The sequence below is a fragment of the Symphodus melops genome (genome assembly GCF_947650265.1).
Source record: "Symphodus melops genome assembly, chromosome: 13".
NCBI lineage: Eukaryota > Metazoa > Chordata > Actinopteri > Labriformes > Labridae > Symphodus > Symphodus melops.
In genome coordinates, this window is record NC_136703.1 from 1,915,618 (window position 1) to 1,942,897 (window position 27,280).

Genomic DNA, 27,280 nt, shown 5'->3' on the forward strand with positions numbered 1-27,280 from the left:
CGCATCAAGGACCTTGAGGATGCCCTGCAGCAAGCCAAACAGGACATGGCCCGCCAGGTCCGTGAGTACCAGGAGCTCATGAACGTCAAGCTGGCTCTGGACATTGAGATCGCCACCTACAGGAAGCTGCTGGAGGGAGAAGAGTCCAGGTAATCTAATCTACTTTGGACAAAAGAGGCATCCAATCATGACGTAAAATACATAGTGCAGGAACTTCCACAGCTTCATATTCTTATCTCTGTACACATTTCAGGATTAGTGCTGGTGGTCCATCTGCAACCGTCCACATAATGTCGCAAACCTCCAGTTCAGGTATGTATTAAACAAATACCTCTACATTTCAATATCCAGGCCATGTTAAAGACAGTCATGTAATAAAAAACTGAAAATGAGAAAAGTTTCAATGTGATGGCATGATTTCTGGAGCCGTGTCACTTGAGTATCACATCAAGAGCACCTCATGAGATTGAAGGAATAATGATTTTGAACATTCCATCTGAAAACACAGGTGGTGGCGGCGGCGGCTATGGCGGAGGCGGCTATGGCGGCGGCGGCGGCGGCGGCAGTGGAGGCGGCTTTGGCGCCAGCAGCAGCTACAGTGCTAACTTTGGTGGCAGTGGAAGCAGCAACTACGGCGGTGGCTTCGGCATCGGTGGAGGCGGCATCGGTGGAGGCATCGGTGGAGGCATCGGTGGAGGCAGCAGCGGAGGCAGCAGCGTCGTCTATTCAAGTCAAAAGAGCACTCGCCGCAATTACTAAATCCAGCAGTTGTCGCTCTCTTCATTCTTCTTCTCCCAGTTTGTTCTCCACCTCTTAAACCTCCAGCCTCACACAAAGCTCCCATTACCCTCAATACCCCTCAAAATACAGCCGATGGCAGATGAAAGTAATGGCACAGCTCTTTTGGCAGTTAGTCCCTGAGATGCTCGTCCCTTATCTGCACCACACAGGGAATAACAGATAACATCACCAAAAGTAGAGGCAAAGAGATTATTAGACCTGAAAAACAGAGCTGCAGAGCTGTGAGTCTGTCCTCTCTTCTTTGGATCAGTCAGCCAGGCTGTCTTTTAGTTGCTGGATGTGCTGTCAAACAGACAAGATAATACTTGTAGTGTCACGACAGAAAATCTGTACAAAGCAACAATAACTGCACACTAGACACAAACAGCATTTTGAAGATTTGAGCAGGAGGGGGGCAGAATTGTGTAACTGGTCTTGAAATTATAAGAATACACAACATACACCTGTCACACCTGCAATGTCTTCTCTGTTGTATTACATCCGTCATCCTGTGCACTGTGACATCATCAAAAGCAGCCACACTTAACACTCTCATATTTCACTTGTTGGGTCCTCTTTTCTTCTCTTGTTTGGAGAGAAAATGAGCTCTCCACTTCAGCTGTGTCCTGATCCTGCTTTACTTCCATCTCCACTCTTAATAAAAAATGAAACATGGTTAAGGCTGACTGATAAAGAGCAGATTTATCATGAATTTGTACCACCAAATGCCTGAAATAAATCTGATTTCATCCTCGCGTCAGTCGTTCAGTTTCTTCTTTTAAGGTTTTGTAATGACGCAACTTTGATCTATACAAATGAATTGGCTTGAACACCTCCTTGGTTAACGTTGCCATGTGTGTCAGAATCCTAGCATAGCATATAAATAATCTAGTTAACAAATATAAGGGTTGGCAGCAGCAGATTAACTACAAAATTATCAATATGAGACAAAACATTCAAATGTTCCTAGAAATAATAAAGGAAGCTTCTTTATTTTGAGTCACTACTTGTGGAACAAAACGTCACAAGCTGATTTTACCAGTTGTAACCTGCTAATAGCTACATAAACAGCTAAGCTAATTGGCTTAAACTCTGAATCGGGTTAAAATACCCTTTAATTCAACATTTTACTGTGATCAGCTGATTCTTTGGCAAACTATAACTTACCTGAAATATGTATTTGCTTGCTACACTCACTGACATCATATTGTGTTGATACAGAAAACAAAGAGAAGAGAAAACAGAAAAACGCAAATACCACTGTTGCATTCCACAAAGTTCTCTGTGGATGGAAAGTACAGCAACAACTTGAGTTACGAGAACATTTGCTGCATCGTATCAGAATCAGAATTAGCTTTATTGGCCAGGTATGCTCAAGACACGAGGAATTTAACTTTGTCAAAACTGTGCTCTCTGTACAAAGGCGTAACATTTAATATCCAATATAGAAATATAAAAAATTAGCAAATCGTCGAGATAAGTGCAGTTTCCACATTTTACTGACTGCACACAATTCACTTCAATGGAAACTGCTCCCAATCATTGTGTATTGCACCCGGCACAAGTCCACAAAATGTGCTGGAAACAGCAATGCAGACCAAGCTGGGGGACAAACTTGTTAACGGCCACACTGCTGTGTGAAATTAACCATATAACGTCACTTCACCTGTGCCTTCAAATCAAATTCATTGACAACTGTGCGTGGCCACTGAACAGGTACTTAAAGAATACAGCACAGGGAGTAGACTTTCTGTCTACTGACAGATTGTGTAGGCAATTCGGATGCACCCAGAATGTTTATGGTAGCAAAGGAAACACCGGATGTCACGTCAAAGACCGCTGCACAAGGCAGCATGAGCTGCTACTGATTGCTGCAGTACTGTTTGTGAGGCTGTGATTAAAAACGTCATGTTAATTATACTCTGATACATCGTCTGGTAGCAGAGAGAACACCCATGATTCCCCGCTGGGCTCGATGTCATCTTCTGTTTTTGGACTATTGATTGAAAGCCCCCTGGCACTGGAATCTACATGTTCATGTTTGAAGCAGACCCATACTGCACTGTTAGTTTATGATCTGGACACTAGCAGTGATACTTTGTTAAGCAGAATCACACCTTAAAACTTTATATGTCACTTTTAAATAATGTGCGACACATGACTTTAGATTTAAATGAATGAACACTCACAAAAATGGTTATGGTAAGGGACTTGTGAGAGCCATATACAGTAAAACTTTGAATATTGTTTTGGTTAAAATTATAGAAATTTCCTGTGTTAAAAGCTAAGGGTAAAATCTAACGTTAAAAATCTAAATATTTTTAAGGGAAAGTTGAGTTGATAAAACAATTTAAGAACATAAATAGAGATTAAAAATGTTTACGTTTGAATTAAAACCAAGTAAAAACATTACCGTATTTTCCGCACTATAAGGCGCACCGTATTATAAGGCGCACCTTCAATGAATGACATATTTTAAAACTTTTTCCATATATAAGGCGCACCGCATTATAAGGCGCTACAGTAGAGGCTTGGGTTACGTTATGCATCCATTGGACGGTGCTGCGCTAAAGGGAATGTTAACAAAACATCCTCCACTTCCGCACCATTGATTCGTTAATATTGTAGTCCGGACGTTAAAGGACGACGAGTGTTCAAATAATAACTTTTAATAACCCGATCACTGTCGGCCGTGACCACGCCGTTTACAGCAGAGAGCAACACATAACTTGCCGTAACAATCCAACTGTCTCACCCAGCGTTCTCTCATACAGCCGCTCCACACGTTCTCGCTGGTGCATTCACTGACTCTCCACATAATCGGAATTATGAACACATAATCAACTACTGACGTTACAACATGAACCGTTACAATGTTAAACTCTCTCGCTGCTGCTCTATTCCCGTGTTCTACTGCGTGGCTAATCGCCTTGAGTTTAAACTCTGCGTTGTAAGCGTGTCTCTTAATAGGAGCAATTTCAGGGTCTTTACACAAACACACAAAATGAAAATGAAACGCCGTTTTATATATCCCAGCATGCATCGCGCACTACTTCTTCTACGGGGGAAAATTGAGTCGGCGGCTGCTTACCGTAGTTGCGAGACCTGTTGCGGCTCAATATTGATCCATATATAAGGCGCACCGGATTATAAGGCGCATGGCCAGCTTTTGAAAAAAAATGAAGGCTTTTAGGTGCGCCTTATAGTGCGGAAAATACGGTATTTAATTTGGTAAAGGTAAGATCCTCCCTTTATATGGACGCCTGTGACGTTGCTATGTGGTTTTGAGTGAGCTACAGGTGTGGGAGCACACAGATTTTCTACCTGTGTACATGGACATGTAATAGTCTTCCTTTTTTGCTTGGAATAAAGGACTTAAATGGATTACGTCGTCCTGGTCTTCAGTGTCAGAAACCTTGCACTCCTGTGGTTCAGAGCGACTGTGCAGTGATGTTTAAAACAGCTGCTACAGGACTGGTAATCATAAAATATGCTCCCAAACCAGTAAAAGCCAACAGGGCGAGGGACTATTAAAGTGAACATCAAAAAAACCCATCTAATATCTGATTTACTATTTTATCATCTGCCTTTTTTTTAGCGGTGCTACTACATTGCTGCATTTTTCATCTTTACGTCACTTAGCTAGCCAAAAACACGTTTACAGTAAAGACGTCAGGGGTCTTAACTTCAACAAATTGGAAGATAAAAGCCTCAAACCAGCTTCCGTACCCTTGTAATTTCACCCTCTTCATACCTGATAATTTACCAGCAAATGTGTCATTTGTTCGAAAATGCAGGTCCAAGAGTAATTTTTCTAATCCATTTAGCCAATTTTTACAAGTCAGAAAACCAACGTCCCCTGACGCTTCCACGATAAAATGCTCCGTCCGCTGCTGCGCATGCTCAGTGGTCAAAAGTAGCTTTCTAAGATTATCGATGTAGATTTAATTTCTTGGGGTACTGCAGTAAAGATCCTGAAATTATCTCTAATTTATTTTATACATTAATTTACATCAAATTGGTGAATTAATGATCTTTCAATTTTTCATTTAAAAAGAAGAACCATAAGCATTATCTTCATTTGAGAAGGGGTTGAACTTATTGCAGGAAAGCTTACACTCAAACTGTAAAATCTGCTTAAACGTTAAGCCTGTGTGATTTGTTTTTTGATTCTTCTACTGTAACAAGTCTAAAATGTATTTAATATTCCTATGTGTAGCGATCCAAAAAAAGTGTAGTGACAGTGACAGAACATTTCTGACATACAGCGGTATTCATATTGCAGTTAAAAAGTGCAGTGCCCTCAAGCAGCAGCAAGCTGCCGGCCTGAACGCATTAATAAAAGGATCGATTTTACAGAGGAGTAAGGATGAAGTTTGTCCACAGGTCACTTTATATTCCGCCCAGCACTTTTCTTTTTGTAGAAACTCTTATTCACATGGCTTTGTGCTTTTTCTCCACCTCAATTGAATGTCTTATTAGTGTGAACTTCCCTTTTACGTTTATCGAGAAGCATTCTCCTTTGGTCATTTCTCTGCATGGTGTCTGCGTTGTGTGTCTAGTTGTTTTGGCTTGTGCAGTTTACTTAAAGACCTGCATGCTAATGTGTAAAACCACAGCTATTTGATGAGTTATCTATTTTAATACACACTTACTAAACAGCCATGTTTTTGAAACCATAGCTTTAAGAACCATTAAGCCTAACCTCCAAACTTTTCTAATGCCTTGTGCATTCTGATCGGACTCAAGACATCCACAAGTCCTTTAACAATCTGTTTCAATTAAATGCACAATCTGAAAAAACTCTCCGATGCTCAGAGGAAAAAAAAAAAAAATATTCTGAAAACATAAATCCCTTTGCATATAATGTCTGATGTCTAACTCTTCTTAGGGCACATGGACAGCCACCATGCTGCTTATTTTTACTCATATTAAATCTGGTCACTTTGACTTTTTTAAGACTTTATGCTAACGTCCTTTTCTTTCTGCTTTCACTTTCATCCAGACTTATACATGTAGTGGCTTTACATTGGATTGGATGAAGGCATAAATCGTCTTTTATGCATCACATCACATCTGTACTTTGCACATTGTCTTAAGTTTTTCTGTAGAATTTGGATATTTGCAGATTGTTGCACGTCTGCATAAGCTGTACTGTTTTTTCATTACTAAAGGATATAATGAATTAGTTTCTTAGCAGAATCGATATGCACCAAACATCAAGATAATAATTTCCCATAATCTTACTTGCTAATAAACCCAGGTTCTTGTATGTAAAAATGTTAATGTTCTCATGTGCTTAGAAAATGTCCATTTACAATCATCCAGTCAAACTTAACAGTGTTGTACAAGTATCTCACTCAAGATTCACACTATGAATTCATAACATTTTGAGAAGTAGAAAGTTATGGATTAGTGAGCATAAAGCTCTGAACCCCACCCTTAAACTCCTCCAACCACCAGTGCCTTTAAAGAACGCGTCAGCCAATCAAGAAAGAACTCCTTTTCCAACATGTCTTTCCTCCCCTCCTAACCCGCGGGGCTGATGCCATTCCTCCGCAACCTGGGTGTGTCAAGCCATGATCACCTAACAGGGGTGGCACTGTGACTAATCTAACTGGCTGATCTGATCCAAGCCGTAATGCTTCTTGGCTGCAAGTGCACCTTCCAGGATCCAGGTAACAGGAGGCAGGTGAAAGGGGGAGGTGGAGCTTACTGAAACCTCCTACACTGTTAGAAGCAGATAAAAGTCCCTCACGGAGAGCAAGAAGACACTTAGAGGGACTCGGCTTTCCTCTTAGTGCGCTCTGCCATACCTCTCTCACTGCTCTCCCTTTTTGTCTGTGAATTCTACGCTGTCAGAGGAAAATATGACTTCCAAGAGGAGCAGCTACACCTCTGTCAGATCCAGTGCTGGTGGCAATTTTGGTGGTTCTAAATCTGGTAGTGGTGGAGGATGGACCTCAAGATCTGCGGTTGTGGGTGGAGGCCAGAGGATGTCCGCGTCCACTTTCGGAGGATTTAGGGGAAGCAGTAGTGGTGTTGGTAATGGGGGGGGCATGAGTTCTGCTTACAGTTTTAGGTCTAATAGTGGTGGTGGTGGTGGTGGTGGTATGGGTGGTGGTATGGGTTATGGTTTTAAGGCCAGTGGAGGTGGCGGAGGTTTTGGTGGTGGTGGCGGAGGAGGTTTTGGCGCAGGAGGTTTTGGCGCAGGAGGTTTTGGCGGAGGTGGCCCCGGAGGTATGCCACTCATCACACAAGTACAATCCAACCCGAGCCTGCTGGCCCCTATTCAACTTGAAATCGACCCCAACATCTCGACTGTCCGAACTAAAGAGAAAAACCAGATCATGAACCTCAACAACCGCTTTGCCAGCTTCATTGACAAGGTAAGAATTTCTTCTCTCTAACTTCAGGAAACTGCTTCAGTTGATGAATATTTACAGTATTACTTCTTATTTTAAATTGATCTTGTCATGCAATATATGACATTTGAAGCTGGAAAGTTTTAATGTCAATCAAAGTGTACATTAGGTTAAACAAAGTATGTCAAATATTTATGTTGGATGCACAAAATAGAGACTGGGAGGCCAACACCGAAACCAAATGGGTTTCAACAAGCATCAACAGCTCCAATTCTGACAGAAGGAAATCTGGAGTACTATTTAACCCCTAATTTTCTTTGAGCTGCAGCTGTAATGAATGAAAGTTGAAAATCCCTTTTATGTATAAGTGCATTTAATAATCCTGTGTAACTATCTAAAAAATAGGTTGAAAAGATTTAATGTAACACTTAAAAGCTTTAACCACTGATTTACTTTGAGCAGCAGCTGTTACTAATGAAAGTTAAATTAAAAGTGCATTTAATATTCCTTTCTGGAACTATCCAAAAAAAAATGTAGTAACACTTGCCTGACATTTGTGGTTAGATAAAAAAAGACATACCATGGTAGAAGTTTATAATAGTGCTGCAGTAAACCCTAAACACCTATAATGCATTTCAAAAATCTTAAATTCCTCTGTTAAGATTTGAGATGTTTGAAAGGTTCTGACTTTTGTTTCATATGATGAGGTATTAAGCAAAAATGGTGGTTTTAAGTCACACAAGGGCGTTTCTCTGTGGCAAGAATGAAAAACAAATCACACAGAGAGACAAAAATTCTCCATTTGAGTGTTAACCAGTGTTAAGCCACACCTGATCTGTGGTACAGAAGCAAAGTTCTATACAATAAAATCTTTTTAAATTTTACCAACACAATTAAGATTTCAACCTCTGCAAGTAGGACAAATAAGTTAAGGGTGTATTGACAACTTACATTTTTTTTTTTTTTGATTCAAGCACCAGAACTGAATTGATGTGAACCCTAACAACTCCAGGCAGAGGGCTGTTGCAGACGTGTTATCTCAGTGAAAGTTTGTTTGCCGGAGGCGAGGGAGCGGTAAAGTTTGAGGTTTATGGGGAGGGGCGGGGCTAAGGTGTGGCAAAAACACCTCAGCTTGCCATCTAAAAAAAAAAAAGAAAAAAAAAATGCAACACGATCACACCAAAAGCCTTCTGTAGGTTTCGGATTTGCATGAGGAAGAATCGTTCCATCATATTTTCAGTGTTTTGCAGCAGTTCTACTTTTTGTGTGAGACACAGCTTTGGGGATCAACTTAATAAAGTGAAACAAAAATGTAAAATAATTTTAACATTTGATTGAGCATGCTTAATTCATGAAGAAAGGGGCAGACGTGTATTGATAAACATTATTTTATTTGTTAAAGGTCATTTTATTTTATTTTTTAAGTTTTAAAAATAAATCTAACAAAGTGATCAAGTTGTGCCAATAACATTTTCCCCCATTTAATTGATCACTCATTGGTTTGTGAATCCCTCCCTTTGAAGCCTGGAGTGGGGCAATTTGAAAGTTGCCAACTTAGTTTTGTGCAACCAAATGTGACAATATTTCATAAGTAGGTTGAAGCTGGAATAAGTTGTCAAGCCATGAACTTCTTAGGAAAGTATTTCATAGATGTAATAACTTAATAGTAGGGTCATTTTCGGGTTGACTTTCTTTTGGTAATGAGTTGAGTCACCCCCTGCTGGCCATTAGAAAGAAAGCCACAAGTACTTAATTATGCAAACATTTGTACCTTTTAGGTGCGCTTCCTGGAGCAGCAGAACAAAGTGCTGGAAACCAAATGGAGCCTGCTGCAGGATCAGACCACCAGCCGCTCCAACATTGATGCCATGTTTGAGGCCTACATTGCAAACCTGCGCAGACAGCTCGACGGTCTCGGCAATGAGAAGACCAAGCTGGAGTCAGAGCTGAGGAACATGCAGGGACTGGTAGAGGACTTTAAGGTCAAGTAAGTTGATACTCGCACAGACCATCTGCAGTAGTAGAAATACTGTATCTTTCAATCTGCTAATTATTTCCATATTTGTGTCAGATATGAAGATGAAATCAACAAGCGTGCAGCTGCAGAGAATGACTTTGTGCTCCTCAAGAAGGTAAGAGTTCATCTGGGATGATAAATGTTACTTTACCACTGGAATCAAGCCTTCATCAACACAGTGCGCTTTGTCTTTCTCTGCTCACAGGATGTCGATGCAGCCTACATGAACAAGGTTGACCTCGACGCAAAGGTCGACAGCCTTCAGGATGAAATCAACTTCCTCAGAGCCGTCTTTGAGGCGGTAAGACAATTATGTCTGCCTCTTTGCTTCCCTTTTTTAATAAAAAAAATCACTTTGCTCACATTAAAAGAGGAATATTTGGTCCTCTTGGGTACAGATAAAGAAAAAAACATGCAATGCAAGAGTTCAATTTTAAAAATGACATGCATCTCTTGTGCAGGAACTGGCAGAGCTTCAGGGACAGATCAAGGACATTTCAGTCCTTGTGTCTATGGACAACACCCGTAACCTGGACATGGACAGCATTGTGGCAGACGTCAAGGCTCAGTATGATGATATTGCCAAACGCAACCGCGCTGAAGCAGAGGCGTGGTACGAGCAAAAGGTAGGTAGAAAAAGTTACCTCACCCACAACTTCAATATGAAATACAAGTTTTACAATATCAAATGAAATTGGAATCTCTAACAAGAGTTTTTAACTTTTTACTTTAGTTCCAGGAGATGCAGAGCTCCGCAGGCAACGCAGGAGCTAGCCTCAACCAGAGCAAGAGTGAGATTGCTGAGCTCAAACGCATGATTAGCCGTCTCCAGAATGAGATTGAGTCTGTCAAAGGACAGGTGAGCAGCTTCATAACCATCACTACAATACATATTGAGACCTTTCAGCCAAAAAAAAAAGAAAAAGTGTTTTGATCTCATTTCTAAAGCATCTGCTTACTTTCCAACCTGCCAGCGAGCCAACCTTGAGGCCCAGATTGCTGAGGCAGAGGAGCGTGGGGAAATGGCAGTGAAGGATGCCAAGCTCCGCATCAAGGACCTTGAGGATGCCCTGCAGCAAGCCAAACAGGACATGGCCCGCCAGGTCCGTGAGTACCAGGAGCTCATGAACGTCAAGCTGGCTCTGGACATTGAGATCGCCACCTACAGGAAGCTGCTGGAGGGAGAAGAGTCCAGGTAATCTAATCTACTTTGGACAAAAGAGGCATCCAATCATGACGTAAAATACATAGTGCAGGAACTTCCACAGCTTCATATTCTTATCTCTGTACACATTTCAGGATTAGTGCTGGTGGTCCATCTGCAACCGTCCACATAGTGTCGCAAACCTCCAGTTCAGGTATGTATTAAACAAATACCTCTACATTTCAATATCCAGGCCATGTTAAAGACAGTCATGTAATAAAAAACTGAAAATGAGAAAAGTTTCAATGTGATGGCATGATTTCTGGAGCCGTGTCACTTGAGTATCACATCAAGAGCAGCTCATGAGATTCAAGGAATAATGATTTTGAACATTCCATCTGAAAACCACAGGTGGTGGCGGCGGCGGCTATGGCGGCGGCGGCGGCTATGGCGGCGGCGGCGGCTATGGCGGCGGCGGCGGCGGCGGCTACGGTGGCGGCGGCGGCAGTGGAGGCGGCTTTGGCGCCAGCTATGGCAGCAGTGGAAGCAGCAACTACGGCGGTGGCTTCGGCATCGGTGGAGGCAGCAGCGGAGGCAGCAGCGTCTATTCAAGTCAAAAGAGCACTCGCCGCAATTACTAAATCCAGCAGTTGTCGCTCTCTTCATTCTTCTTCTCCCAGTTTGTTCTCCACCTCTTAAACCTCCAGCCTCACACAAAGCTCCCATAACCCTCAATACCCATCAAAATACAGCCGATGGCAGATGAAAGTAATGGCACAGCTCTTTTGGCAGTTAGTCCCTGAGATGCTCCTCCCTTATCTGCACCACAGAGGGAATAACAGATAACATCACCAAAAGTAGAGGCAAAGAGATTATTAGACCTGAAAAACAGAGCTGCAGAGCTGTGAGTCTGTCCTCTCTTCTTTGGATCAGTCAGCCAGGCTGTCTTTTAGTTGCTGGATGTGCTGTCAAACAGACAAGATAATACTTGTAGTGTCACGACAGAAAATCTGCACACTAGACCCAAACAGCATTTTGAAGATTTGAGCAGGAGGGGGGTAGAATTGTGTAACTGGTCTTGAAATTATAAGAATACACAACATACACCTGTCACACCTGCAATGTCTTCTCTGTTGTATCACATCCATCATCCTGTGCACTGTGACATCATCAAAAGCAGCCACTTAACACTCTCATATTTCACTTGTTGGGTCCTCTTTTCTTCTCTTGTTTGGAGAGAAAATGAGCTCTCCACTTCAGCTGTGTCCTGATCCTGCTTTACTTCCATCTCCACTCTTAATAAAAAATGAAACATGGTTAAGGCTGACTGATAAAGAGCAGATTTATCATGAATTTGTACCACCAAATGCCTGAAATAAATCTGATTTCATCCTCACTTCAGTCGTTCAAATTTCTTCTTTTAAGGTTTTGTAATGACGCAACTTTGATCTATACAAATGAATTGGCTTGAACACCTCCTTGGTTAACGTTGCCATGTGTGTCAGAATCCTAGCATAGCATATAAATAATCTAGTTAACAAATATAAGGGTTGACAGCAGCAGATTAACTACTAAATTATCAATATGAGACAAAACATATTCAAATGTTCCTAGAAATAATAAAGGAAGTTTCTTTATTTTGAGTCACTACTTGTGGAACAAAACGTCACAAGCTGATTTTACCAGTTGTAACCTGCTAATAGCTACATAAACAGCTAAGCTAATTGGCTTAAACACTGAAATCGGGTTAAAATACCCTTTAATTCAACATTTTACTGTGATCAGCGGATTCTTTGTCAAACTACAACTTACCTGAAATATGTATTTGCTTGCTACACTCACTGACATCATATGTTGATACAGAAAACAAGGAGAAGAGAAAACAAAAAAACACAAATACCACTGTTGCATTCCACGAAGTTCTCTGTGGATGGAAAGTACAGCAACAACTTGAGTTACGAGAACATTTGCTGCATCGTATCAGAATCAGAATTAGCTTTATTGGCCAGGTATGCTTAAGACACAAGGAATTTAACTTTGTCAAAACTGTGCTCTTTGTACAAAGGCGTAACATTTAATATCCAATATAGACATAAAAATAAAAAAATTAGCAAATTGTCGAGATAAGTGCAGTTTCCACCTTTTCCTGACTGCACACAATTCACTTCAATGGAAACTGCTCCCAATCATTGTGTATTGCACCCGGCACAAGTCCACAAAATGTGCTGGAAACAGCAATGCAGACCAAGCTGGGGGACAAACTTGTTAACGGCCACAATGCTGTGTGAAATTAACCATATAACGTCACTTCACCTGTGCCTTCAAATCAAATTCATTGACAACTGTGCGTGGCTACTGAACAGGTACTTAAAGAATACAGCACGGATAGTTGACTTTCTGTCTACTGACAGATTGTGTAGGCAATTCGGATGCACCCAGAATGTTTATGGTAGCAAAGGAAACACCGGATGTCACGTCAAAGACCGCTGCACAGCTGCTACAATAGTAGAAAATCTTCACTCCAGACTCGAAGCCTGTGTAGCCATAGATGCTAAAGAACAATAGTGGTGTGGCCAAGGATGCTTCCAATTACACCACGCTGGAATCAAGCTTTGAATCTTCTGCTGCGCGGAGCCAAAGCCAAGACTGCGTTTTGGATGAAGCTGTGTTTAAAGAAGAGGATTCGCACAATTTACGCACAATGGCCGAGGAACGCGATAAAGTGGGATCGGCAGGAGAAACTGACTCAAAGGAACAAATGGATGGAAAAGAAGTGGATCTAAAGGCCATGGAGTCAAACCGAGTGAGTAAAGAAGCTGAGAAAGCATTGGAGGAAAAGCTACCCAGATTAATGAAGTCAAGAAGAGGAGTTTTGGGACATATCACAAGCAAGAAAAATGAAATTGAAAAATTAATGGATGACACTGATAATGTTGATTTAGTGAAAGGAATTATGCGACAGTTGTGAGAGACAATCCATCCCCCCTCTCCCCCACCATCACCAGAGACCAGGTGAGCAAGGAGCAAAGAGACTCCGTCCCAGGAAGGCAGCAGGCCCGGACAAGGTGTGTCCCAAGATGCTAAAGGCCTGCTCTGCTGAGCAGGGGGAGCCACTTCAGCACGTCTTCAACATGAGCCTGCGGCTTGGGAAGGTTCCTGTGCTCTGGAAGACCTCGTGCCTCACCCCGGTCCCCAAGAAGAAAAACCCCAGTGAGCCAGGCGACTTCAGACCTATCGCTCTGACATCCCACGTTATGAAGACCTTTGAGCGGCTGCTGCTCCAACACCTCAGACCCCAGGTCCAACACGCACAGGATCCCCTGCAGTTTGCATACCAGGAAAAGGTGGACGATGCCATCCTCTATCTTCTACACAGGGCTTACTCTCATCTGGACAAAGGGAGCAGCGTGATGAGAATCATGTTCTTTGATTTCTCAAGCGCTTTCGACACCATCCATCCCCTCCTACTGAGAGACAAGCTGACCGAGATGAGGGTGGACTCGCACCTGGTGAGGTGGATCACTGACTACCTCACAGAGAGACCACAGTACGTCAGACTGGAGGACTGCACATCTGACACTGTGGTCAGCAGCACCGGAGCACCACAGGGGACCGTGCTCTCCCCTGTCCTGTTCACCCTGTACACCTCTGACTTCCAGTATAACTCTGAGCTCTGCCACATGCAGAAATACTCGGACGACACTGCGATAGTTGGTTGTGTCAGGGATGGACAGGAGGAGGAGTACAGGAGCCTGATTGAGGACTTTGTGACGTGGTGCAGTGCCAACCATCTGCAGCTAAACACCTCCAAGACCAAGGAGATGGTGGTGGACTTCTGAAGGAACAAACCACATCTAGAACCTGTTTCCATCGGGGGGGGGGGGGGGGGGTCGACGTGGAGGTGGTCAGGACCTACGGGTATCTGGGGCTGCAGCTGGATGAGACAATGATGACAAGCTGGACTGGTCGCCTAACATGGACACTACCTGCAGGAAGGGACAGAGTCTTCTGTACTCCCTGAGAAGGCTGGGGTCCTTCAACATCTGCAAAAAGCTGCTGCAGATGTTCTACCAGTCTGTGGTGTCCAGGTGTGCTGGGGAGGAAGCTGCAAGAAGAGGGACGCAGCACGCCTGGACAGGCTGGTGAGGAGGGCCGGCTCTGTGGTGGGTACAGAGCTGGACTCACTGGTGACAGTGGTAGAGAGGAGGTCTCTGGACAAAATGCTCTCCATCATGGACAACACACAACACCCTCTGCACAGCACCTTCACTGGCCAGAGGAGCATGTTCAGTGACAGACTGCTGTCACAGTCGTGCTCCACGGACAGACTCAAGAACTCTTTTGTCCCCCTGGCCATAAGACTGTACAACACTTCACTGTCACGGCAGGGAAGAAGCACACGGTGAACCCTGGACTCATTTTTCACTTTTTTTCTCACTCCTCATCTGCACTGCTGACCTCAGAGTCAGCCTCCAGTTGGACACTTTAATGCATATTGATAGTCACCTTACTGAGCACTGGTCACTTTAATCTATTGTCTTTGACATTTAATGCTAATCTGCTCCTCAATAGTTGGGTACTTTAAATGGCAATCACCCTAATCACCCTTGGTTTAACCTTATTGTTTTGGACACTTAATGCTAATCACTGCTCCTTTATGTTGCTGAGCATACCAATGGCACAATTTGCATCCCTGTGTTAACTGTTTAATGACTGTACTCACACCTCTGGCACTACCTCAAACACCTCTGTACATGCACATGTAACTAGTTTCTAGAAGGTCAGCACTTTGTTTCTAAGGCTCTTTAACTGTTTTACAGGTCTCTTTTAATCAGCACATGTTTTTCTCTCCTTCACAGGTTATGTACATTATGCTATATAAGTTTTAAGTCTAATGCTAATGTTAACTGCACAGGTTTAACCTGTAATTATATTTACTCTTAGTCACATAGGGGCTGCTAAATCTTGTTTGGGGGATTATTGTATACAGAGGAGGGGGGACAGCGGGTGTGTATTGTAACTAATGTCTTGTGTCCTGCCTGTCTGTATACTGCTGGATGCCTTAAATTTCCCTCGGGATCAATAAAGTATCTATCTATCTATCTATCTATCTATCTATCTATCTATCTAAACGTAATGTGTAAATTCAAGGACTTAACTACTGAAATAGGCCATTTGTTATATCAAGAAGAAAGACTGGCTGATGAAGAGATTTGGTACAAACCAAAACTGCAAAAGCTATATAGAAGAATTTGTGTGTAAGAGTAATGTATGGTTAAGCACTCACAAAAAAGGCAATGCAGCTGCAGAATGTGAAAATGATGATGCTCAGGAGGATGATTATGATGAATTGGATCTGGGAGAAAGTGCGTCAAAAGTAGGATCAGAAACTGGGCGCTCTTCTGTAACATCAAAACGATCATCTGTCTGCGCTACAGAAACCGCAAAACTAGCGGCTTTAGCACAGCGGGCAGCACTTCTAGCAGAAAAGCAAAAACTTCAAATCCAAAAGGCGCGTATTGCAGCCCAGATGGAGATTGAAACAGCGCAAATAACGGCCCGCTTAGAAAAACTCTTTGGAAACTACAATAGCATGAAAAAAGAGCGCAGGTACAAGTCCTCAGTCAGTTTGAAGAAGCTGGTGTGGATGGCATGAATGAATATGCAAATATAGTGGCTCCATCGAGTGGTCAAGCTGAGGAACCTGCTCAACCTGTGAACTTACCTGCAGCCAGCCGACCTCGGCGGCCAAGCCCACAGCCTGGTCTGCCAGCAAGTACTAGGCCAAGAGAAGCTGCAAGAGCAGCCACAGCGCAGCCTTCCAATGAAACGAGTGAAAGTAACATTTTGAGAGTAATGAATAAACAAAACGAAATAACTGAAATGCTTGTGAAACAAAACCAGCTGTCACAATTACCTGTAAAAGAAGTAACTGTTTTTAAAGGTGATCCACTGACTTTTAAAAACTTTATTAGGGCTTTTGAACAGAATATTGAAGCAAAGACTGATGATGAATCTGATGAGCTTTATTATCTGCTACAGTATACAGCAGGTGAACCGCAGGAGCTTGTGCGCAGCTGTGAGCATATGCCCCCCAGAAAGGCTTACAGAGAGGCAAAAGGGCTCATTGAAAAGCATTTTGGAGATGAGTTGATTACTGTGAGTGCTTGTATGAAGAAAGCCCTGCAGTGGCCATCTATCAGAGCAGAAGATGGAAAAGCTATGAGTGCTTATGCTCCGTTTCTCACCAGCTGTAAGAACACTATGGAGGATGTTTTGCAGTATTGCAACACAAGTAACAATGGAACTTGAATGCCCCCCTCAAAGAGTACAGAATGACTGTGCACAATGGAAAGGTATGTAGCACCAAAACAAGTCACTGCAGCTGTACGTGTAGCATTTACTATTGTCACTGCCTTTGGGCCACCATGCCACTACTGTCAGAACAACCATGCACTGGAGTCTTGCAGGAAGATTCAGCAGCTGACTCACAAAGACAGAATAGACTTTTTAAGAAATAATGGACTATGTTTTGGATGTTTGACGCCTGGGCATATGGTTAAAACATGCAGAAAACGAATACAGTGCAAAAGATGCTCACTGAAACATCCACAAATCCTGCACATTGAAAAGGACAGCCCCAAGGACCCAAGAGAGGGTGTAGTATGGCCTCCACAATCTGTCCCACAACAAACTGTTGGCTTCACTGCTGCAGGAGCCTCGGAATGTCTGCTGTCAATCATCCCTGTTAAGGTGAGATCACAAAAAGGTGGGATGTGTTGAAACATATGCGTTCATTGATCCAGGAAGAACAGGAACTTTTTGTACAGAGGAACTCCAAAAGAAATTGGATGTTAAAGGGAAGCCAACTTAGATTGTGCTAAACACAATGGGCCAAGACAAAGAAAAAGGACAGAAGCTGTTTAAAAGTGTTATGCTTCCTGATTTGGAAGGGTCAGGCCTCGACGAGTCAGCTTACATCCAGTTACCAAAGGTCTTTACTCACAGCACTATTCCTGTACAACAAGAGAGCATGCCAAAACCACATCACTTGAAAAACTGGCCTTACCTGGCAGAAGTGTACTTACCTGAAATTAATGCAGATGTTCGTCTCCTGATCGGTGCCAATAACCCCGAAGCAATGGAGCCGTGGCAAGTAATAAACAGCCAGCACAACGGACCGTTTGCAGTTAAAACTATGCTGGGATGGATGGATGGTGTGTGGGGCAGCAGACAACAACTCAGTGCATTACAAGGTAAATCAGGTCTCCCTCACTGAAATTGAGCAACTCTTGGTGCAGCAATATAACACAGACTTCCCAGAGCGACACTATGACGACAAGGCAGAAATGTCACAGGAGGACAAGCAGTTTATACAATCAGTTCAAAAGACGGTAAACATGTGTGGATGGACGTTACAGCATTGGGCTGCCATTCAAGCAAGAAACTGTTAAAATTCCTAACAATCGCTGTGTCGCAGAGCAGAGAGCCACAAGCCTGAAAAGTAAGCTCAAAAAGAATCCAGCCTTTTTAGAAGACTACAAGGCCTTCATGAAATCACTGTAGGAAAAAGGCTATGCTGAGGAAATACCCCCAGAGCAGATACACCGTGATGATCACAGGGTTTGGTACATCCCACATCATGGGGTGTACCACCCAAAAAAGAAGGAAATTAGAGTTGTTTTTGACTGCACTGCCTCCTGATCTCATCAATACACTCATTGGTGTTTTACAAAGATTCAGCGAAGAGCCAGTGGCGATGATGGCAGTCATAGAATCAATGTTTTATCAGGTAAAAGTACCAAACAAAGGATGTGGACATGTTACGCTTTTTGTGGTGGCCAGAGGCAAACTTGAATGCCCCCCTCAAAGAGTACAGAATGACTGTGCACATTTTTGGTGCAACATCATCCCCCAGCATTGCTACATATGCACTACGGAGAACAGCAAAGAAACAGCAGATCCAGAAGCAGTAAAAACTGTTTTGAGGCACTTTTATGTGGATGACTGCTTGAGAGCAATGCCCACAGAAAAAGAAGCAGTCAATTTCATCAGGAATCTGCACAGTCTATGCATGAAAGGAGGGTTTAACCTGACCAAATGGGTGAGCAACAGCAGAAGTGTTCTGACATCTGTACCAGCTGAGCAGCGGGCCAGTGAGTACAAAGATCTTGAACTCACACATGACATCCTGCCTTCAGAACGAGCTCTTGGTGTCCAGTGGTGCACAGAGGATGATACATTCATTTATTGTGTAAAACCCCTGGACAAACCAGCAACAAGAAGAGGCATTCTGTCTGTTGTAAACTCCCTCTATGATCCTCTAGGGTAGTTCTCTCCTGTCATCCTCCCTGTAAAGCTGCTCCTCCGTGACCTCTGCAAAGAGAAAAAAGGTTGGGGTGAAGAAATCAGCAGCTCTCATTGTAAGATGTGGTACCAATGGCTGAAAGACTTTTCTGAGCTTGCAGACTTCAAAGTGAAACGGTGTATAAAACCTGATGAATTTGGACACACAATCAAAGCTCAGTTAAACCACTTATCAGATGCAAGTGAAAAAGCCTATGGTACAGCATCCTACCTAGTCCTGCAAAACAAACATGGTGAAATGACAAAATGTTAAAAACAGAAACGCAAATTCCAACGCAAATTCCACTGCAACAGTCAACAGTACCACTGTGCTCAGCTATGTAAACAATGATTCCACTCGCTTTAAAACATTTGTGGCAAACAGAGTGAATCTCATCCGTGAGGCTACAGCACCAAAACAATGGTACTATGTAAAAACAAGGGAGAATCCTGCAGACTTGGCTACTAGGGGAACAAAGACAAAGATCTTCAAGCAAGAACAGACATGGCTCAATGGTCCAAAGTTTCTGCTCCAGGACCAAAGTGAATGGCCAAATGCGCCAAACATTCGAAGTCAGCTTCGTCCAGATGACCCAGAGGTCAAAAACAAGACCATAACAGTGAACAGGTTGACTGTTAAAAGAAAGGCAACATCCTCTTGGCAAGCTGATTGATTACTACTCCAGTTGGGACAGATTAAAAAGGGCAGTTGCATGGATTTCAAAAGTAAAAGAAGCAATGATCCAGCTGAAAGATAAAAGAAAAGAGTTACAAAGCACCCTGAGTAAAACAGAAGACGATCCATTAAAGCTACAGACACAAGTGGTGCTACAAATGAAGGAGTACAAAGAAAAACTGCACAAAGAAATGCCCACTGTAAAAGACTTACAGGAAGCTGAAAATGAACTCATTAGCTACAGTCAACATCAGTGGTATGAAGAAGACATACAGGCACTGCAGAAAAATCAGCATGTTAAAAGAAACAGTCAACTGTACAAACTTGATCCAGTTTTGCAGCAAGGCATACTCAGAGTAGGAGGTCAAAGCTGCAATGCCAGAGTACACTAAACACCCTGTAATTCTCTCCAGACACTCCAGAGTTTGCTCCCTCATCCTTCAGGACGTCCATGAAAAGATTGGACACTGCGAGCGCAACTATGTCCTGGCAAAGTCACGCCAAAAGAATTGGATCCCCCAAGTCACTTCAGTTTACTAAACAGCCATGTTTTCGAAACCATAGCTTTAAGAACCATTAAGCCGAACCTCCAAACTTTTCTAATACCCTGTGCATTCTGATCTGACTCAAGACATCCACAAGTCCTTTAACAATCTGTTTCAATTAAATGCACAATCTGAAAAAACTCTCCAAAAGAATAAAAATACAACAATATTCTGAAAACATGAATCCCTTTGCATATAATGTCTGATGTCTAACTCTTCTTAGAGCACAGAGTCAGGTTGACTTTTTTAAGACATTATGCTAACGTCCTTTTCTTTCTGCTTTGACTTTCATCCAGACTTATACATGTAGTGGCTTTACATTGGATGAAGGCATAACTCGTCTTTTATGCATCACATCTGTACTTTGCACATGGTCTTAAGTTTTTCTGTAGAATTTGGATAAGTCTGCATAAGCTGTACTGTTTTTTCATTACTAAGGATAGAATGAACATGTTCATTTATTATTTCATTAGTTTCTTTAGATATGCACCAAACATCAAGATAATAATTTAATCTTACTTGCTAATAAACCCAGGTTCTTGTATGTAAAAAATTTAATGTTCTCATGTGCTTAGAAAATGTCCATTTACAATCATCCAGTCAAATTTAACAGTGTTGTACAAGTATCTCACTAGAAATTCACACTATGAATTCATAACATTTTGAGAAGTAGAAAGTTATGGATTAGTGAGCATAAAGCTCTGAACCCCACCCTTAAACTCCTCCAACCACCAGTGCCTTTAAAGAATGCGTCAGCCAATCAAGAAAGAACTCCTTTTCCAACATGTCTTTCCTCCCCTCCTAACCCGCGGGGCTGATGCCATTCATCCGCAACCTGGGTGTGTCAAGCCATGATCACCTAACAGGGGTGGCACTGTGACTAATCTAACTGGCTGATCTGATCCAAGCTGTAATACTTCTTGGCTGCAAGTGCACCTTCCAGGATCCAGGTAACAGGAGGCAGGTGAAAGGGGGAGGTGGAGCTTACTGAAACCTCCTACACTGTTAGAAGCAGATAAAAGTCCCTCACGGAGAGCAAGAAGACACTTAGAGGGACTCGGCTTTCCTCTTAGTGCGCTCTGCCATACCTCTCTCACTGCTCTCCCTTTTTGTCTGTGACTTCTTTGCTGTCAGAGGAAAATATGACTTCCAAGAGGAGCAGCTTCACCTCTGTCAGATCCAGTGCTGGTGGCAATTTTGGTGGTTCTATATCTGGTGGTGGTGGAGGATGGACCTCAAAATCTGCGATTGTGGGTGGAGGCCCGAGGATGTCCACATCCACTTTCGGAGGATTTAGGGGAAGTGGTAGTGGTTTTGGTAAGGGGGGGGGCATGAATTCTGCTTACAGTTTTAGGGCTAGTAACGGTGGTGGTGGTGGTGGTGGTATGGGTTATGGTTTTAGGGCCGGTGGAGGTGGCGGAGGTTTTGGTGGTAGTGGCAGCGGAGGTTTTGGTAGTGGCTGCGGGGTAGGTTTTGGTGGTGGTGGCGGAGGTTTTGGCGGAGGTCTTGGCGGAGGTTTTGGTGGAGGTCTTGGCGGAGGTCTTGGTGGCGGTGGCCCCGGAGGTATGCCACTCATCACACAAGTACAATCCAACCCGAGCCTGCTGGCCCCTATTCAACTTGAAATCGACCCCACCATTTCGACTGTCCGAACTAAAGAGAAAAACCAGATCATGAACCTCAACAACCGCTTTGCCAGCTTCATTGACAAGGTAAGAATTTCTTCTCTCTAACTTCAGGAAACTGCTTCAGTTGATGAATATTCACAGTATTACTTCTTATTTTAAATTGATCTTGTCATGCAATATATGACATTTGAAGCTGGAAAGTTTTAATGTCAATCAAAGTGTACATTAGGTTAAACAAAGTATGTCAAATATTTATGTTGGATGCACAAAATAGAGACTGGGAGGCCAACACCGAAACCAAATGGGTTTCAACAAGCATCAACAGCTCCAATTCTGACAGAAGGAAATCTGGAGTACTATTTAACCCCTAATTTTCTTTGAGCTGCAGCTGTAATGAATGAAGAAGAAAAAAAGAAGAAAAAAAAAAGATGCAACACGATCACACCAAAAGCCTTTTGTAGGTTTCGGATTTGCATGAGGAAGAATCGTTCCATCATGTTTTCAGAGTTTTGCTTTTTGTGTGAGACACAGCTTTGGGGATCAACTTAATAAAGTGAAACAAAAATGTAAAATAATTTTAACATTTGATTGAGCATGCTTAATTCATGAAGAAAGGGGCAGATGTGTATTGATAAACATTATTTCATTTGTTAAAGGTCATTTTATTTTATTTTTTAAGTTTTAAAAATAAATCTAACAAAGTGATCAAGTTGTGCCAATAACATTTTTCCCCATTTAATTTATCACTCATTGGTTTGTGAATCCCTCCCTTTGAAGCCTGGAGTGGGGCAATTTGAAAGTTGCAAACTTAGTTTTGTGCAACCAAATGTGACAATATTTCATAAGTAGGTGGGTAGGTTGAAGCTGGAATAAGTTGTCAAGCCATGAACTTCTTAGGAAAGTATTTCATAGATGTAATAACTTAATAGTAGGGTCATTTTTGGGTTGACTTTCTTTTGGTAATGAGTTGAGTCACCCCCTGATGGCTATTAGAAAGAAAGCCACAAGTACTTAATTATGCAAACATTTGTACCTTTTAGGTGCGCTACCTGGAGCAGCAGAACAAAGTGCTGGAAACCAAATGGAACCTGCTGCAGGATCAGACCACCAGCCGCTCCAACATTGATGCCATGTTTGAGGCCTACATTGCAAACCTGCGCAGACAGCTCGACGGTCTCGGCAATGAGAAGACCAAGCTGGAGTCAGAGCTGAGGAACATGCAGGGACTGGTAGAGGACTTTAAGGTCAAGTAAGTTGATACTTGCACAGACCACCTGCAGTAGTAGAAACACTGTATCTTTCAATCTGCTAAATATTTATATATTTGTGTCAGATATGAAGATGAAATCAACAAGCGTGCAGCTGCAGAGAATGACTTTGTGCTCCTCAAGAAGGTAAGAGTTAATCTGGGATGATAAATGTTACTTTACCACTGGAATCAAACCTTCATCAACACAGTGCGCTTTGTCTTTCTCTGCTCACAGGATGTCGATGCAGCCTACATGAACAAGGTTGACCTCGACGCTAAGGTCGACAGCCTTCAGGATGAAATCAACTTCCTCAGAGCCGTCTTTGAGGCGGTAAGACAATTATGTCTGCCTCTTTGCTTCCCTTTTTTAATAAAAAAAATCATTTTGCTCACATTAAAAGAGGAATATTTGGTTCTCTTGGGTACATATAAAGAAAAAAACATGCAATGCAAGAGTCCAATTTTAAAAATGACATGCATCTCTTGTGCAGGAACTGGCAGAGCTTCAGGGACAGATCAAGGACATTTCAGTCCTTGTGTCGATGGACAACAGCCGTAACCTGGACATGGACAGCATTGTGGCAGATGTCAAGGCTCAGTATGATGAAATTGCCAAACGCAACCGTGCTGATGCAGAGGCGTGGTACGAGCAAAAGGTAGGTAGAAAAAGTTACCTCACCCACAACTTCAATATAAAATACAAGTTTTACAATATCAAATGAAATTGGAATCTCTAACAAGAGTCATTTTTAACTTTTTACTTTAGTTCCAGGAGATGCAGAGCTCCGCAGGCAACGCAGGAGCTAGCCTCAACCAGAGCAAGAGTGAGATTGCTGAGCTCAAACGCATGATTAGCCGTCTCCAGAATGAGATTGAGTCTGTCAAAGGACAGGTGAGCAGCTTCATAACCATCACTACGATACATATTGAGACCTTTCAGCCACAAAAAAAAAGAAAAAGTGTTTTGATCTCATTTCTAAAGCATCTGCTTACTTTCCAACCTGCCAGCGAGCCAACCTTGAGGCCCAGATTGCTGAGGCAGAGGAGCGTGGGGAAATGGCAGTGAAGGATGCCAAGCTCCGCATCAAGGACCTTGAGGATGCCCTGCAGCAAGCCAAACAGGACATGGCCCGCCAGGTCCGTGAGTACCAGGAGCTCATGAACGTCAAGCTGGCTCTGGACATTGAGATCGCCACCTACAGAAAGCTGCTGGAGGGAGAAGAGTCCAGGTAATCTAATCTACTTTGGACAAAAGAGGCATCCAATCATGACGTAAAATACATAGTGCAGGAACTTCCACAGCTTCATATTCTTATCTCTGTACACATTTCAGGATTAGTGCTGGTGGTCCATCTGCAACCGTCCACATAGTGTCGCAAACCTCCAGTTCAGGTATGTATTAAACAAATACCTCTACATTTCAATATCCAGGCCATGTTAAAGACAGTCATGTAATAAAAAACTGAAAATGAGAAAAGTTTCAATGTGATGGCATGATTTCTGGAGCCGTGTCACTTGAGTATCACATCAAGAGCACCTCATGAGATTCAAGGAATAATGATTTTGAATATTCCATCTGAAAACACAGGAGGTGGCGGCGGCGGCTATGGCGGCGGCGGCTACAGTGGCGGCGGCTACAGTGGCGGCGGCGGCGGCGGCGGCGGCGGCGGCGGCGGCGGTGGAGGCGGCTTTGGCGCCAGCAGCAGCTACAGTGCTAGCTTTGGTGGCAGTGGAAGCAGCAACTACGGCGGTGGCTTCGGCATCGGTGGAGGCAGCAGCGGAGGCAGCAGCGGAGGCAGCAGCGTCGTCTATTCAAGTCAAAAGAGCACTCGCCGCAATTACTAAATCCAGCAGTTGTCGCTCTCTTCATTCTTCTTCTCCCAGTTTGTTCTCCACCTCTTAAACCTCCAGCCTCACACAAAGCTCCCATAACCCTCAATACCCCTCATAATACAGCCGATGGCAGATGAAAGTAATGGCACAGCTCTTTTGGCAGTTAGTCCCTGAGATGCTCCTCCCTTATCTGCACCACAGAGGGAATAACAGATAACATCACCAAAAGTAGAGGCAAAGAGATTATTAGACCTGAAAAACAGAGCTGCAGAGCTGTGAGTCTGTCCTCTATTCTTTGGATCAGTCAGCCAGGCTGTCTTTTAGTTGCTGGATGTGCTGTCAAACAGACAAGATAATACTTGTAGTGTCACGACAGAAAATCTGTACAAAGCAACAATAACTGCACACTAGACACAAACAGCATTTTGAAGATTTGAGCAGGAGGGGGGCAGAATTGTGTAACTGGTCTTGAAATTATAAGAATACACAACATACACCTGTCACGCCTGCAATGTCTTCTCTGTTGTATCACATCCATCATCCTGTGCACTGTGACGTCATCAAAAGCAGCCACACTTAACACTCTCATATTTCACTTGTTGGGTCCTCTTTTCTTCTCTTGTTTGGAGAGAAAATGAGCTCTCCACTTCAGCTGTGTCCTGAGCCTGCTTTACTTCCATCTCCACTCTTAATAAAAAATGAAACATGGTTAAGCCTGACTGATAAAGAGCAGATTTATCATGAATCTGTACCACCAAATGCCTGAAATAAATCTGATTTCATCCTCGCGTCAGTCGTTCAGTTTCTTCTTTTAAGGTTTTGTTAAGATTCAACTTTGATCTATACAAATGGTTTTAAACACTGCTTGGTTAATGTTGTCATGTGGGTTAGAATCCTACAGAGTAAATGATAATCTAGTTTACAAATATAAGGGTTGAATAACAGCAGAATAACAATTAGACTATCAATTTCAGACAAAACATGTTTTAAAAAATATATAAAAGGAAGAGTTTTTTAATTTTCAATCAAAAAACGTCACGAGCTGATTTTATCAGCTGTAACCTGCTAATTGCTACAGAAACAGCTAATTGGTGTAAACTCTGTATTTGGTTAAAACAACTTCAATTCAACATTTCTCATTAAACATTTGAAAAAGCCACTCAACTATCTTATGAGCTACAAATTTGTAATTGTTTTACTACATTGCTGTACGTTTCATCTTTATGTGACTTAGCTAGCCAAAAACACATTCACAGTAAAGACGCCGGGGGTCTTACCTTCAACAAAGTGGAGGAAAAAAAGCCTCATACCAGCTTCTGTACTGTTGTAATTTCATCCTCTTCATCCCGGATATTTCAGCAGCAAAGTGTTGTTTGTTTGATGGAAAATGCAGGTCCATAAATAACGTTTCTCATCCACTTAGCCAATTTTTACACATCAGTCGCAATTCAAACTTCCCGCCATTCGTCTCACGTCAATGGAAGAAAACCAACGTCCCCCTAACGCTGCCACGATAAAATGCTCAGTACGTTTCTGAGCGTGCTCAGTGGTCCAAAGTCGCTTTTTAAATCAGGGAACTTTATTGATGTAGATTTAAATTTTCTTGGGTATTGCGGTCATGATCCTGAAAATATATCTAATTCATTGTAAAGATTAATTTACATAAAATCTGTGAATAAGTAATATTTTAATTATATATTTAAAAAAGATGAGGCATTACCATTATTTTCTTTTGAGAAAGGCTTATTGCAGGAAAGCTTACACTCAAACAGAACATGTATAAACCAGACACGGTAAATAGCCTGCAGAAAGATTGAAAATAAGAATGCATATATATAGCCTTCAGTTTATTTTTTTTCAAAAATCTTCAGGCATGTGTTACGTTTCTTCTATTGTGTCTGTTTTTATGAAGTCAAGAAAAAAAAGGCGCCACCATGATGTAATGATGCCCTCTAGTGATCAGTTATCTCATAACACTTTGGCTGTGTGCGAAATCACTCACTCATTCCCTGCTCTTTATACTGTATAATGAGTCTCATGTAGTGGACTATATCGTGCAGTCACAAAGAAAAATGTAAAAACATCTCAGACACTACTCACTTAACATATAAAATATAGGATTTTACATATAATGAAACCAAAATTCATTTCTTTATGCTCAGAGACTTGTCTCGTGTCTGTCATCATCATAAGGACAAACTGCCATTACCAAAGTGAAAAAAGCCATTACTAAAAGTAAAAAAATATATATATATATATATGTTTAAAAAACACACGCACGCACACACACAGGCTGCTTGTGTAACCCCTTACCTTTTGTTCTGTATCAGCAGACTCTGTGATCGGTTTATGGCGTTTAATTATCGGCACACAGCTGTCAGAGAAACACAACGTGATTGGTTGATGGTACAGCACAGCTCCAGCCCCGTAATTGCAAACGTCAGGCAGCCAAGGAGAATTAATAATTATTTTACTATGTGATTAGAAAGTAAAAACACAGTTGAATTGCAAAAGAAAAAGTTTGCTAACACAAATGTTTACTCTGCTTCTACATCTATGTTTTTTTTATTATTATTTTTACAAAAACTACCATCAACCTATTTGTAAGTATTTAATATGAAAAAGACTTCCATGCAAAGGCAAAACAGCACTGATAAAATTTAAAAACTACAGAACATACAAAGCATAGGCCTACCT

At 42.3% G+C, this 27,280-nt stretch overlaps 2 protein-coding genes and 3 long non-coding RNA genes across 11 annotated transcripts; 2 read left to right on the plus strand and 3 right to left on the minus strand.

Annotated features, from left to right (window-relative positions):
• Positions 1–41: 41 nt before the first annotated feature.
• On the minus strand, positions 42–9,033 carry LOC306834112. Of its 3 annotated transcripts, none has more exons than XR_013780444.1 (3): positions 8,917–9,033; positions 1,000–1,434; positions 42–126 (listed from the first exon to the last, which is right to left on the minus strand). It is a non-coding gene; the product is annotated as an uncharacterized lncRNA (long non-coding RNA). The 3 variants fall into 3 exon arrangements; XR_013780445.1 differs by having other exon boundaries at positions 1,000–1,647; positions 8,917–9,016; XR_013780446.1 differs by having other exon boundaries at positions 46–129; positions 1,000–1,647; positions 8,917–9,016.
• On the plus strand, positions 5,431–11,702 carry LOC306834093 (keratin, type II cytoskeletal 8-like). Its single transcript, XM_079359861.1, has 9 exons — positions 5,431–7,169; positions 8,924–9,132; positions 9,217–9,277; positions 9,368–9,463; positions 9,624–9,788; positions 9,896–10,021; positions 10,137–10,357; positions 10,462–10,520; positions 10,718–11,702. Exons 1-9 carry the CDS (start codon positions 6,651–6,653, stop codon positions 10,945–10,947), a joined length of 1,686 nt encoding a protein of 561 aa, XP_079215987.1. The 5' UTR covers positions 5,431–6,650; the 3' UTR covers positions 10,948–11,702.
• LOC306834115 lies at positions 9,069–10,211 on the minus strand. Its single transcript, XR_013780451.1, has 3 exons — positions 10,122–10,211; positions 9,314–9,494; positions 9,069–9,157 (listed from the first exon to the last, which is right to left on the minus strand). It is a non-coding gene; the product is annotated as an uncharacterized lncRNA (long non-coding RNA).
• On the minus strand, positions 10,250–27,042 carry LOC306834114. 4 transcript variants are annotated; one of them, XR_013780447.1, is made up of 5 exons: positions 26,897–27,042; positions 25,861–25,922; positions 11,423–11,601; positions 11,188–11,271; positions 10,250–10,334 (listed from the first exon to the last, which is right to left on the minus strand). It is a non-coding gene; the product is annotated as an uncharacterized lncRNA (long non-coding RNA). The 4 variants fall into 4 exon arrangements; XR_013780450.1 differs by lacking the exons at positions 25,861–25,922; positions 26,897–27,042 and adding exons at positions 22,932–23,112; positions 23,744–23,833; XR_013780448.1 differs by lacking the exon at positions 25,861–25,922 and having other exon boundaries at positions 26,897–27,041.
• Positions 20,287–25,081, plus strand: LOC306834092 (keratin, type II cytoskeletal cochleal-like). Of its 2 annotated transcripts, none has more exons than XM_079359859.1 (9): positions 20,287–21,585; positions 22,542–22,750; positions 22,835–22,895; positions 22,986–23,081; positions 23,242–23,406; positions 23,517–23,642; positions 23,759–23,979; positions 24,084–24,142; positions 24,339–25,081. In XM_079359859.1, the coding sequence occupies exons 1-9, from the start codon at positions 21,016–21,018 to the stop codon at positions 24,593–24,595; spliced, it is 1,764 nt and encodes a 587-aa protein (XP_079215985.1). In that variant the 5' UTR covers positions 20,287–21,015; the 3' UTR covers positions 24,596–25,081. The 2 variants fall into 2 exon arrangements, with proteins under 2 accessions (XP_079215985.1, XP_079215986.1); XM_079359860.1 differs by having other exon boundaries at positions 24,342–25,081.
• Positions 27,043–27,280: the final 238 nt, after the last annotated feature.

Excerpts from the sequence above, each read along its gene's own strand:
- LOC306834093 (XM_079359861.1), top strand. The coding sequence starts at position 6,651 with ATGACTTCCAAGAGGAGCAGCTACACCTCTGTCAGATCCAGTGCTGGT. Across the intron at positions 9,789-9,895 it reads AGGCGTGGTACGAGCAAAAG|TTCCAGGAGATGCAGAGCTC; the intron begins GTAGGTAGAAAA and ends TTTTTACTTTAG. Across the intron at positions 10,358-10,461 it reads CTGGAGGGAGAAGAGTCCAG|GATTAGTGCTGGTGGTCCAT; the intron begins GTAATCTAATCT and ends TACACATTTCAG.
- LOC306834092 (XM_079359859.1), top strand. The coding sequence starts at position 21,016 with ATGACTTCCAAGAGGAGCAGCTTCACCTCTGTCAGATCCAGTGCTGGT. Across the intron at positions 21,586-22,541 it reads TTGCCAGCTTCATTGACAAG|GTGCGCTACCTGGAGCAGCA; the intron begins GTAAGAATTTCT and ends TGTACCTTTTAG. Across the intron at positions 24,143-24,338 it reads GTCGCAAACCTCCAGTTCAG|GAGGTGGCGGCGGCGGCTAT; the intron begins GTATGTATTAAA and ends CTGAAAACACAG.